This window comes from Nilaparvata lugens, chromosome 5 (genome assembly GCF_014356525.2).
Source record: "Nilaparvata lugens isolate BPH chromosome 5, ASM1435652v1, whole genome shotgun sequence".
Classification (NCBI taxonomy): Eukaryota; Metazoa; Arthropoda; class Insecta; order Hemiptera; family Delphacidae; genus Nilaparvata; species Nilaparvata lugens.
In genome coordinates this window covers 48,734,411-48,747,815 of record NC_052508.1, presented here as the reverse complement: position 1 = coordinate 48,747,815, position 13,405 = coordinate 48,734,411, and the positions used below count along the sequence as shown (strand labels likewise).

The window sequence follows — 13,405 nt, the reverse complement described above, 5'->3', positions numbered from 1 at the left end:
TTAATCCTACGAAAATAATTATCTAAAAAAATATTTGGATTCTTTAAAAGCTTTTTCAAAATAATATTTCTTAAAATGACCTTAATTTCTTTCTCTTTATGGTTGTTACATTCTGAAAGCAGCATTTGATTTTTCTAACCATCATTATAGTACTGGAAAAAACGACAATAGGTTTTGTTAGAGTTTCAGTTTGAATGAATCTCAGAATAAATTATTTATTATTTATTTTCTTGCAGGATGAAGAAGATGATAAAGATGCAGCCCCGGCAATTATTAGTGAGGATTTCTCAAAGGACGTCTGTGAAGAAGTGACGCCAACCTCTAGTTGTGAGAATAAATCATCAGAAACAAAAGTGTTTAGCACTCCAACAAAAATGGAAACAGACGATAGAATAGCATCAATTGACGAGAAAGAAATTAAGGAAATCTGTTCCACCACTTTCTGTGTAGAACAACCGTCTGCAAGTCTCAATGAAACTATAACATTGGACTCGAACAAGGATTCAGTGAAGAAGCCAGCGTCTATCGGAAAACGGATAATGAAAGGTAAATAATTAAATAATAAGAGAACGTAAGATTTATTAGTTTTGACCTAAATTCATTTCCATTTCATTTAACTGAGTACATAATAGAAGGTGGAGCATTGCTAAATACCGTACAAAGAAAAAGGCAGAAGCGAAAGCGGGCATCCTTCCACCTCAGTTATGGACTTATGGAAAACTATTATTTTTTAATGAACATTAAACAACGGCAATGACTTGTTCTAAACAAGTAGGTTGAACAGCAATTCTGTATTTTTCCCCAATATGAATTTGGTTTCAACTATTGGATTAGTTTCGACTTTGGCGATAAAGTTCGATTGACGTAAGAAAATCCAGTAAATAGAAAATCTGTCAGTTACAAGGATTATTGAGCGTTTTTTTTTTTAATATAGTTCGCTCAACTATATTAGAATACTAATTTTTAATTAGTACCTGCATCTACATAAAATAGTATAAAAATTGGTGAAAAATGTAATAATTTCATCATTGTCTTTATTCAGGAAATGGTTGAAAAAATTGAATTGTAGAAGAATGAACAAATCTCCCGCAAACTGTTGATTAGGCCTACTCAAGACCGTTGCTGTGAACAAGATATTCCAGAACAAATTCGGATTTTCTTTTGGTAAGAATATTAAAAGAGATGATAGATTCATTCAAAATTAAGCAGCTATTTTGTTGAATTACATTATTTCTCGTAACAAGGTGACTTGTCAGTCTTTACAATACTCTGTGCTCAATTATTATATATTCCTTTTCAGAGAAAACATTCATCATTTCGAACAAGAAAGCGGCTCTAAAATTAAATACTGGCCTGGGAATCAATAAGGAGAATCAAGCTATCCAGAAGGTTTTCAAAAAGCCACTTCCGACAGCCAGAAAAACTCTTTCTCTGAAGCCTGTGAATGTTCGTGCCATAGAAAGTACTAACTTGCCCTTTCAAAAACCCAAGCTTAGTGAGTAACTAGCACTTATTATCCAATTATATTTTATATTATGACAAATCCAAATTGATAGGCTCTATTTTTTTACACTTGACTTTTGTTGCCCTAACCACTGCGACACCATACGCTTATATATATAATTATATTATCCAATTAAGTTTGATTAGATCAATTTATATTTTGATTAAATTATTCAATTTTCTTGAAAAAAACCAATAATTTGATAGAGAATCACTCAAGATTAGGGTATTATACATTATATTTGAGCTTTAGCGTTTCCCTATTTGATGTGTAGGTAATTGTAGAGTAATTGTCCAGTAATAACATTGAAACATGAATGTGCATGCATTAATAATATTAATTTTTATCATTTTAATTGACTTGCTTCTAGTATATGAAAAATGGTTTTTGCTTTCATCTATTAGTAATATTTGTTTCTTAGCATGAAATATAGGCTTTAATTGTGCTGATGATGCTAAATGCTTTCTAATTTTGGGTTTCATGCTACCGCAGTTACTAATTTCTATTTCATGTTGGGATTTTATTTTCAGTTAAGTCAACGCCTCTGAATTTGGCTCGTAGTAAAACAGGAGTTGTCAGCCGTAATCCAGTCAAAACACCCACCATACTTAGACCTTAGAACTTTTATGGTAAATGTGAATTATCAATTGCTATCTTGAGTAGGTTCTCCGCACCACATGACTTCTTCCTGGATTCTCTTTCACTAAGATTGGAAGACCTACTAATGAGAGACAATCCAGGGTAGAAGTTATGTGACGAGTTTGCCGAGTATATAGTATAATAAACTAAACCCTGAGAAAATATTTATAAAATTCTACAAGAACAAGTAGTATATAAATAAAGTTGTGAAACATGTAAATGAAAAAACCTGATAGGTTACATTAAGTTCTGGATTATCAGAATAATTAGCCTTTGAAAGGTATTCAGGGTTTCAATAGTTTTACACATATTGATAATGATATTGATAATTCGTTAATAATTACATTGTTTTCGACTTGGGAACAGTTATTTTTCGATGTATGCCAATCCACTTCGTATTTTTTCAAATAAAATAGGAAATTGAATTGTTTTGTAAAGCGTTGACCAAGCATTGCAGCTCAATAATGACAATTGAATAAGATCAATAGATCTTGAACCTAGACATCGATAGTATGACAAGCATTGTAGCAAAAACATTGATGACTGCTATTCAATTATTTAATGTTGCATGAATTTTGTGTTTGTGTGTACGTCTGATTCCATCTTGAATGGCTAATCTGTCAAACTCTACATTCTAATATTTGTGTATTCTTTATACCTGCGTTGAGGTAAGTTTTCATAGCGACATGGAAACTTATATGACTCAATTATGCGATTTACATTATACTTGAATTCTATATGGAATAAATACCAGCTTGTTTGTCTATTGCAAAATTCCCATATAGTTTCATATTATGCATCATTAACTCGTAGTAAAGTGATGCTTCTTGTACAAAACATTAATGAACAAGTGTAAAATATCAGTCATACAGTCGTAGGTCTAGCAAAATAAATATTTTCTGAAAAAAAAATTATGAACAAGTTGAAAATTTTAATAATGCTACTTTGCTAATTGCTATTGTTGTGCCTGCCTTTAGTTGAATTATTAATTTTATTGGTTTTGGTCAAAATATAAGCATCACTAAGAGCACATAAGAACTTTTAAATCCATTCTTCACTGCTACATTACATGCTCTGCTTTAGATACACACATACCTATTTATACTAAAATCAGTGATACAACCATTTCACTCAAGACATTCGTTTTTTGTTACCGTTCGTTTGTCTTAGGCTACCCAGACTGGATATCCATCAGTGTAAAAGTGTGATTTAATTCAATATCTAATTAATATGGTTTCATTTTGAATCGATATCTGAAACTTCCAAACCTCAAATTTATCATCACATATCAATCCTTCTATTTGAGATGATTAATTGTAAGGTTTTGACAACAGGAAAATATTATCAGTTTTCTCTTTTCAGAAATGTAATTGAAGCACTCCAGTTAATTGGGTGGAAAATTTATCATGAAATCTTCATATTTTATGAAATGTGTAACATGGATTAATACCATCCTTTCTCTGGAATTCTAACTGAGTTGTTTATTAATCATAATATAGTTTTAGGTAAGATAAATAATAATAATAATAATAATAATATGGTACTAATAAAAACATTTTTTAAATTATAAGGAATTTTCATACACTTTTATGGAATCATAATATTATGCTACTGCTGTTTCAAATTAATGGTTTTTGTTCTATTCAATTTATATTTTTGTGGAATGTATTCAAAATTTACATTAAGTCTTCACAGACTTCACTTTGTAATATATTCTTTTAATTTTATGTTTTAGAATAATTTGATGGACCTCATGGTTTTTACTGTTTACTGTATATTAATATACAGTATATGTATATTAATATATCATTTTAAGGTAATTACACCTCACGTAGAATTATTTAGATACCTCTTTTACAATAATTTATTTTAATGTGATACGGTAACTATTTATCAAGATTAATATCAAAATTTATGCTGTCATAACAGTTTGAATTTTGCAGTTACCTAGTGATGAATTGTAATTAGTAGAAGTAAGTTCTGATTAATTCCTAAAAGCAATATTTTTGTATTATATAAATTAATAAACAAATCCCACTTATATTTTCTTTCATTTATGCCTTTACGCCTTTCTCATTTTTTAATGTTGAGAGAATCTTCTGAGACTATTACTGATTTAGTCTCGTCACACAGATGAACAAAAATGAAAAACTCCTTGAGCTTGTGTACAAGCTCTCTGTCAAGCGAATCAAGCTTTTGATTGATTGGTTGAAAGAAAATGTTGGGCATTTGATTGGTTGAATGTTTTTGGACTGGACTTTGTGTGAGACGAACCTGAAGGAAGAGTAAAATACTGAATGCTATTTTTGGAGTAGAATTTCATTTGTGGGTTTTGAGCATTTCAACATAATCTATTAAATTTGACAAAAATTTGAATTCGACCAAAGAGATGCTTTGCTAATACTGTACAAAAGATGATATTATTATAATTTTTTGATTAAGAAACAAGGATAATATTGTTGAATTTTAGAAATGTGTGAACATTATCTCATTTTTCGTAATCACGAATATGCCTCAAAGTATTGAAACTTCCTTCATAAGCAGCTGGAGTCTACTTCTCTTTTCATGATTGAAATCACTCCATCGAATAAAGTGAAAGCCGGTTTTAGCACGGTTAAAGGGCAGTAGTGACAACAAACTAAAAATCAACTGAAGAAAATAAGTTCAAATTTGACATGTATGATCAGTTGGCCTTCTAGAGACGCACTAAGAACGGATTTGAAAAAAATCCAAAGATACGCTCAACTGCGTTTTTTCAGCTTTTTCAAGAACTATTTGGCAAAAAATGTTCAAATTTGGTACATAGGCTCAGCTGAGGTTTAAAAATGTTGTATTGGGTCACTGAAGAATGAAAGAGGGAGGGTCATGATGAATTCTCAAATAGTCTTGTAAATAATTTGACAAATTCATATCTCTAGTACCTCTATCTTTTATTGTTAATAAATCATCAATTTCCGAGTTGAAGTACATGGATAGAGCCACTACAAGCTAACACATTCTTCTTAAAACTGGTAAACTTTTCAATTCATGCTGAACAGTTCACCAGAAATTTCTCTAAAGATAACTACTTACAATATTTATTATGTTAATATTTCTCCACTATTTGAGTTTATGTACATGCTTTAAAATGTTTTCTCACTCACTTTTCACCACAACTAGAAACAAAAATTTCTTCAAAACCTCCAGTGTTACAATCTATGGTCCGATTAAGATAAGTTGACAAAAGATTGACATGGCGTAAGATTTTGGGACTCTTAAACTCAACAAATATACAGATGAAGTACATATCAGTAAGTAAAATTACATCCCCCTAACTTTTTTCTCCTTATGCTAAATTCTGTACAATTAAGGGCTTCAAAGAAAATACATTATTTTGGAACGGTCAGCAGTTGACCGATTTCAAAAGTTCAGTTCTCAACAACTTGCTGTTTAGTATTAGGAACGGTCAGCACTCTTATTAATCGGCGCTTGTCGGAGCAGCGGAGGCTTGCTGCTTAGCGTCGTTTTGTCTCCTATGGAAAGTGGCTCGGGCACCCCCACCTGATGCGCCTTTCTTTTGCCGATTGTTGTTTGACCGAAGTCCAAGTTCGTCGAAAGTGTGCGAATCGACCCTCCGCTCTTGGCGCTGTTTCTTCAGAGCACCGCTTCTCTTGGCATGGCTGGCTGAGCTAGACCAGAATGCGTTCTTCACGTTCGGCGCCTGGTAGCTGAAAGCCACATTCATTTTCAAAATTCGCTCAAATTTCATGAGAGTTTTATTATTGTTTACATTAGCACAAGCACATAACTCCAGATTCATATTCAAAAGTACGCTTGATATTAATCAACTTTTTGTTATTATTTATTTTCTAGTAAGTAGGTTTGTGAATTTATGTCTTGAAATTTTTCAAATAAGTGCAATATTTCTCAAGTTTTTGATCCATTGTTTTCTTTGGTACATTAGTTCTTTTCTATTTCTTATGTCAAGCTTCAAAATTGAAAAAAATCGAATAACTAACTATTCCAGGGCCAAAAATTAAGAGCAAAGCAGTGATGTGTGATCTCATAACCTAATACTTTAGTCAACATGAAAAAATTGAGAGTGATTATAAGTGAAAATTGAGAAAACATCGAGCATTTTATGACCCCTGAAAATGTCTCTACATGGGTGTCTTAATCTTAATTTAAAACCCGTCAGTATTTGTAAATTGAAAAGCATTCAGTTGAGAATCTCAATGGTCTCCTATTCCGTGAGGATGATAAGAAATTTACAGCGGTTGTTTTGCAGGATTTAAAAGGCCATTTGCTTTGATCCAGGAGTTCCTTGATCAAATTTGAGATAAAATAATTTTGATTATTGCCAGCAATGTAACGTATTCTGCATGCATACATAGCTCAGCTTGGTCACTCCCACATTTTAGGACGTTTATGTACAGCAGCAGTAGGAGATAGTATACAAACCTGTGGTGCCCCCCTGTTTATGTTAAGTCATGATTAGGCGGATGAAAGGCAAAAACCTTTTTTTGAAATGTTGTCTGTTTGCTTTCGTCCAGTGATAAAGGAGTCTATTCACTTTGCAGCTACTTCTCTTATTCAATAATGTTTGAGCTTTCTTATCAAGGGTGATCAGAGTAGTCGAATGCTCTGGAGAGATCATAGAAGACGCCTATTGCCATCTGCAATACATCTAAAGCCTCCAAAACCACGGTTGTGAATTCAAAAATAGCTCACTCCGTAGATTTACCCTGTACAAAACCATGTTGAGAGATGTTGATTGCCTCTGATTTGTTGATAAAATATTATGTAAGACGATGGAGGTATTATTTATTCAGCATGTATGCCCCTCTTTTTTAAACAATGGTTTGACTGACTATTGTATATACAAGTTTTTCTACGAAGCTACCATTTGAAAAAGAATGGTTTATAAGAAATGTCAGAGGACATGCAACTTTTTCTAAGCAAAATAGTATCAGATCAGAAGACAATATTCATCCCAACCTGATGATGTATTGTTTTTTTAGAGACATCATAGTTGCTCTTACTTTATTAACATCGTCTTTTACAATCATTAACATGGTTTTAGTATCTATATGTAGTAATAATATGTGAGAAATGAAAAATCCATCAGTAAAATCAAGTTTAAATTTTTGTGAAGTACTATACCCAGGTTCTTCCTTGTCCAAGGGTTCTTTCGACAAAAGAATGTGGATCGTGGGAAGTTCTCTGGTTACAACAAGTTCTTCAAGATCCTCTTGCAGTGGTGTCCAGTATTCTTCAACTCTATATCAAATAAGCACATTTTAGAACCTTGTTGGAATCAATGACACTGAATCAAATAATTTTTAATTTCCAACTGGGTTAAACTATCCACTAACTAGGTTTTTTGTAAAATATGGTCAAATTCAGACAGTCGAATTATTTGGTTCTGTTATAAAATATTATGGGTGTTGAAATTGGATCAGAAATGAATTGAATATTGATATTTTAACAAAACTAAAAATTTCCAACTAGTTTAGTTTTTACTATGAACCTGAGGAAAAATGAGAACTTTCGAATGGCAGTGCAGCAAATCTTGGGAAATAGTGTGATTTCGTTTTAAGGCTGTGCAAAGGCTAAATAAACTTTCTACTCGTGATATTTTTCAAAGTTTTACGATTTGTATATCATCAGCTATCAAAATGAAAAAGTTATCTCAGGAAAATATTTTTTTTCGATCATTACTTTTCGAGATATGAGCACCTGAAGTTTGAATTTTTGGGACAGAAGACTTCAAATTCGGTAAGATATAAATCCATGAGATTTAGAGGATGGATTCTTCATGGTATTGTTGATTTAGTAAAACAAAAATTTTCTGAAAATATCAATTTTTTAAAAAGTTATTCAATTTACCAAAAATAACTCAACCAAAAGTTATTTTTGGTTATTTTTAGTAAATTGAATAACTATCTTAAAAATTGATATTTTCAGAAAATGTTTGTTTTAATAAATCAACAATACCATGAAGAATCTATCTTCTAAATCTCATGGTTTTATCTCTCACCGAATTCGAAATGTTCTGTCCCAAAAATTTAAACTTTGGACGCTCATATCTCAAAAAGTAATGATCAGAAAAAAATATTTTCCTTAGAAAACTTTTTTATTTTGATAGCTTAATGATATACAAATCGAAAAACTTTGAAAAATATCACGAGTAGAAAGTTTATGTTTAGCCTTTGCACAACCTTAAAAAATTTCCTCCAGTCTATTGATTTTTGCAAGACATGTACGGTGCATGTTGTCTTCAAGATATTACCAAAGGGACAACTTCATGACTTCAAATGTGGTTATGCTGTCAAGATATTTTGTGTGCGGCAGTTATAACACCATTTTCATAAAATGCTATCATGGCCATTGCACGTGTTACAATAAATGTGAGATCAATTTTCAAAATATAAAAATGTTAGTTCTTCCAACTATTTATTGACAAAAGATTTCTTCAATAGTTCCATGTATAAGAAAGTCGTCACACACCAGATCAATAATCCATGATTACTAAACTGCAATGCGTTCACATCAATTGTGCAAAATTTAGAAAAACTGCCGACTCTACAGTGCTGCGAAGCAGTGTTTCAAAATGTCCTGTTTCCCTGCAATTCTCTTTGTAATATATACAAGCACTAGCATTAAAGGGCGCACGCCACGCGGCCATGCTAGCCACATGCCAATTCACACCGCCACGACTGTTGCGATGCTATACCGGCCACGTTTCCCGTCAGTATGCAGGAAGATGTCAACTCCGACGGTAGCCACGCGTGGCTAGTATAGCAAGCGTTGCCGCGTGGCGTGGCTGCATATGTGATTGCTTCATTTGATTAGCTGGGAAGCGATGTTTTGAAAAGTAGCTAGCGTGCGTCCAGCCACGCACGCCACGTGCTGTGTGGAATGGCCTTTACTTACTTGGTGTAGCATATTTTGTTGATCTGGTGCAGGTGTTTGCAACGTTTCTTCATGATTTCGGCACAACTGACAGTTTTGCCAACAGCGGGCCCGCTACCAGTCCACAGAATGGCTCCACTCTCCTTGAAGGCTTTCAGAGCGTATTCCAGAAGATTGCACATCTTACTACCTCCTTTCACCTACATTAAACAAATAAGTCATTTAGTGTCTAGTATGCACTAACTATACTATCTGAAAATATTGTGAGGTATTGGAAATCAATGCTGTACTAATGGGGAGGATAACCATACTGTAGCTATAACCATAGTTATAGAATAACTATATTTTATTCCTTTATTTATTACTAGCAGGTAACCCGTGCTCCGCAAGGGTCCATTTGAAAACTTGACAAATTTGGAAAACTTGACTGAAATATGAAGAATTGAATTGAATTGAAAATTATTTTTCGCCCCACTTGGATGTAATGAGCTGGTTTTCGTGCGTCATATGGAGGCCGAAAGTGATTGTTTTCTGACCAGGCCGGTAAAATTTTTACGGCCCTAGGGCTGTAAAATAACCTTGAAGCCAGCTGATTCTGATTTGTTATGAACGGTTTACAAAATAGTTTATGAAACTGAATCAGTTTATGCTTCTAGAATTGAATAAAGTATTTTGCAATAAGATACTATCATTTTATTTGGATAAATGAAATACAAATAAGATATTATAAGCTATTCAAATTCAATTTTATAGTAGAGTATAATAGTTATAACCTCAAACCTCATAGTACTGCGTTTATCACGAAACCTGGCGGATAATTTTGGAACTACTTGGGCAATATCCATGGTGCTGAACGTTTTAACAAATAGTTTATGTAAAACGGAATCAGTTTAATGCTTTTAGAATTGAATAAAGTATTCTGCAATAATATATTATCATTTCATTTGGATAATGAAATAGAGATAAGATTTATATTATGAACTATGCAAATTGATTTTCAGAATAGGATAGAACTTCTAACCTAAACTTCCAAAGTCAGACATTCAGATTGGCCAATTTCAAGTGTGCTAAGACACAGCTGATCAAAAAACTTTTCATTATTTGTGTTTATTATTCAAGAATCAAAACATTTATAATAATATCATCTTATTGTCATTTGGAAGAATAAAAAGTATAAACTCAACCTCTTACATAATTGAACATAATCTTTTAGGTTATTTAGACAAATCAGAATAAAAATAAAAATACTTGGACAATTTCCTAATATTCAGATTACCTCAGATTTGCTAGATCTATGACCTTCCTGTTTTGCTTTCGAAAGTGCCTAATAAACAATCATTCTCATATTTATATTGTTTATTTTTCTGTGTGGCGAAAAATAACGTTCTCACCATGGGCAAAAATGTTTTTCCGGCTCTCAATCTTTTCTAGTCTTCGGCCTACGGCCTCGGACTTGGAAAACGATTTCGAGCCGGAAAAGTCTCATTTTCGGCCCTAGGTGCGAAATATACTATTACGATCATTTAACAATTTTTCGTTGATTTTCAAAACGTTTGCTACAAAATATATTGGTTAGTTTATATTGTAATGAGATTTATTTTATTCAATACTAGTTTATTTGTAAGAGCTTTTTCTTGTATTAGATAATACTCGATGAAAAATAGAATATATTTTATTGAACAATTTTTTGTTCGTTGGATTTCATTTTTCACCACATAAGAATCGTCTTCCTGTAACTTAGTAAGAAGAGTAATAGGCTAAGCTTGAAAATGTGTATGTTTCAAGAAGAAAATTTATAAGGAGAGCTTTCAACTTGCGTATAAACACGAGGATATATGAAATATATTAAAAAGATTATTATTTTATTAGGCTTATATTATATAGTTTAATATTTTTTACGTTTTTAAGTAATTAACTTATACTCTGACTTTCACATTGGCTTATAAAAAACATAACTCATTTTTTAAAAATAAGCATTTAATTTGAAAATTTGACCATTGATAAAAGTAATGTGAGTGACCAGTAATAAGTAGGCCTACTCGTATGTGACCAGTTTCTTTGAACTCAATGACAATACTTACATGCATCCACGTGAAGTTTTCTGGTAAATTTGGAACAGGAACAGTCTCTTTCGTCCATTCTTGTTCAACATTTTTTCCTTTAGTATAGTTCTCCATGTTTGGTTCTCTGCAAATATTATACCATCAAAATTTTTGGATGCAATATTTGATGCAAGGTTATTTAACAAGAGGAGATAAGAAAGCTGGGTTCTTTCGGCTTTAAGAGAAGGATGAGATGGAGGCTGACTCTTAGGAAGAGTTTATCCATGATGAGGTGACTGAGGCCATCCACTGTTCAAAAATAACGCCTAAAAGTGCAATTCCTTAGAGGGTAAAGGCGTTATAGCAGCGCTGCTGCTAGGAATTGCATCTTAAACAGCATTGACACAGCGACAACTGGTCAACGACAATGTAGCGGCAATAAGGTTCCAAAATAAAATTATTATTACAATATTTGACAAAGGGCAAAAAGGTGTAGCCAATGCATTATTAAAATAATGATACAATAATCAGTTGTCATTTTTATGAAAGTTACGGGGAAAGGATAGTTTATTTAGAAGAATAAATTTGCTGGATCGGAATAGGTTACTTAGAGCGTCATAGCTCCGGACTATCTTGACTGTACTAGTTATTAGGTCGATTTCCATTCCATCTGGCATTCTCTAATGATATCACGCTCAACTTACGGAGGTAAGTTTCATCAGCAAAAAGGGTCATTTTTACTCCAGAGCCAGTACAGTAATATAGCTTTAAAATGATAGAAAATATATAGTTGAACGCCTGTTCTACTTGGGAAATGTGGTTTGGTTGTGTAGGCTATATAAATAAGCCTAGATAAAACCTAAAACAATATGACATCTCTTCATCAAACAATATGCCTCTCTATTCCTTGAATGAGGAGGAGATTGCAAACTATGTATGTATGTATGATTTTGTTTTTTTTTGTGTATTGTATTTTATGTTTTTGACGCCATCGATCCCATATGGGTAAAGGATGCAGATTTAGGTATAAATAAAGGTATAACTTTGTCAGTCTCTTTGATCGGCCATCTTGAGATAACTGTAATATTTGAACTTTTGTGTTTTATAAATCGACAAAGTCTATCCAGTATATACACTGGTCACAGACGGAAGAAAAATTGAATTGACATAGAAGTCCGTGCAGCCTCATCCACTTTGTATTTTGAAATTGAAAACTTTTAAAATTTACATTGAAACATTTAGGCCCGGTGCACAACAGCCGGTTGAATTTTTACCGTGATTAATTTCACGATAACCAATCAGAGATGGCGTTTTTGAAAAGACGGCTTCTCTGATTGGTTCTCGTGGAATTAATCACGGTTAAAATTTAACCGGCTGTTGTGCAACCGGCACTTAGCCTACACAAAACACACAACGTGGCCAATGGTGCTAATATACTAAAGTTTTCCGAAATCATAACTACAATAAACAAGTGTTGTTTTAACGTTCTAGCTATCATGGAATTTCTTGAGTTTGATTCTTTATTTACTATTAAATACTTTATTTTTAGGACTATTGTTTTTCCTAAATGATAAATTATGAAATTAGACAAAGAACGTGTCACCTTATAAGTAATTTTTAAAAGTCTGTTGCCATTAAATAGCTGCTGGTGTATTAGTTAGTAACAAATAACAATCACTCAAGAAACCTTCTGAATAATTCAAAAGATCTAAAGCTTTGAAATTGGAAAATATAACAGCAACTGTTCAGAATGAAAATTGAACATCAACAAAAATTAAAAATTACAACAATTATTCAATTACAGTGAGAACATTGAAAGTATATTTAATTAAATTATTGAAAATACTACCTTCACACCATAACCTAAAATTCATAGCTTTGGGGCATGATATGAGACATAACCTCAAAATTAGTGTTTTGCATAAATAATAATGGAAACCATCGACTATCAATAGGGATAAGTATCGACTAATCGGAATAGTCGGTGTTTTCGAGAAATAGTCGGTTAATTTTTAATCGATGTCGTATATCTTTGATTAATCGAATCAAGAATTTACGAATACTTCAACTTAGGCCTATAATAGTATATTTCGCACCTAGGGCCGAAAATGGGACTTTTCTGGCTCGAAATCGGTTTTCAAGTCCGAGGCCGTAGGCCGAGGACTAGAAAAGATTGAGAGCCGGAAAAAAACATTTTTGCCCATGGTGAGAACATTATTTTTCGCCACACAGGAAAATAAACAATATATATATGAGAATAATTGTCTATTTTAAGCACTTCCGAAAGCAAAAGTGGAAGGTCATAGCTCTAGCAAATCTGAGGTAA

The 13,405-nt window shown here is 32.5% G+C and overlaps 2 protein-coding genes across 4 annotated transcripts in view; one reads left to right on the top strand and one right to left on the bottom strand.

Moving 5' to 3' along the window:
• The window catches only part of LOC111052397 (kinesin-like protein KIF18A), a 32,846-nt gene extending 29,243 nt beyond the window's left edge, over positions 1 to 3,603 (top strand). The window contains exons 10-12 of one of the 2 annotated variants that reach the window (XM_039428503.1): positions 237 to 546; positions 1,301 to 1,495; positions 2,035 to 3,603. In XM_039428503.1, the coding sequence (XP_039284437.1) occupies positions 237 to 546; positions 1,301 to 1,495; positions 2,035 to 2,123 (594 nt within the window). In that variant the 3' untranslated portion in view covers positions 2,124 to 3,603. Of the gene's footprint in view, positions 1 to 236; positions 547 to 1,042; positions 1,165 to 1,300; positions 1,496 to 2,034 lie in introns of those variants that run through there. The other variant, XM_039428504.1, reaches the window with a different exon arrangement.
• Positions 3,604 to 5,048: 1,445 nt separating this feature from the next.
• On the bottom strand, positions 5,049 to 13,007 carry LOC111052393 (ribonuclease P protein subunit p25-like protein). 2 transcript variants are annotated; one of them, XM_039428511.1, is made up of 5 exons: positions 12,929 to 13,007; positions 11,119 to 11,224; positions 9,059 to 9,237; positions 7,286 to 7,402; positions 5,049 to 5,850 (listed from the first exon to the last, which is right to left on the bottom strand). In XM_039428511.1, exons 2-5 carry the CDS (start codon positions 11,212 to 11,214, stop codon positions 5,601 to 5,603), a joined length of 642 nt encoding a protein of 213 aa, XP_039284445.1. In that variant the 5' UTR covers positions 11,215 to 11,224; positions 12,929 to 13,007; the 3' UTR covers positions 5,049 to 5,600. The 2 variants fall into 2 exon arrangements, with proteins under 2 accessions (XP_039284445.1, XP_039284446.1); XM_039428512.1 differs by having other exon boundaries at positions 12,683 to 12,998.
• Between the last annotated feature and the right edge of the window lie 398 nt (positions 13,008 to 13,405).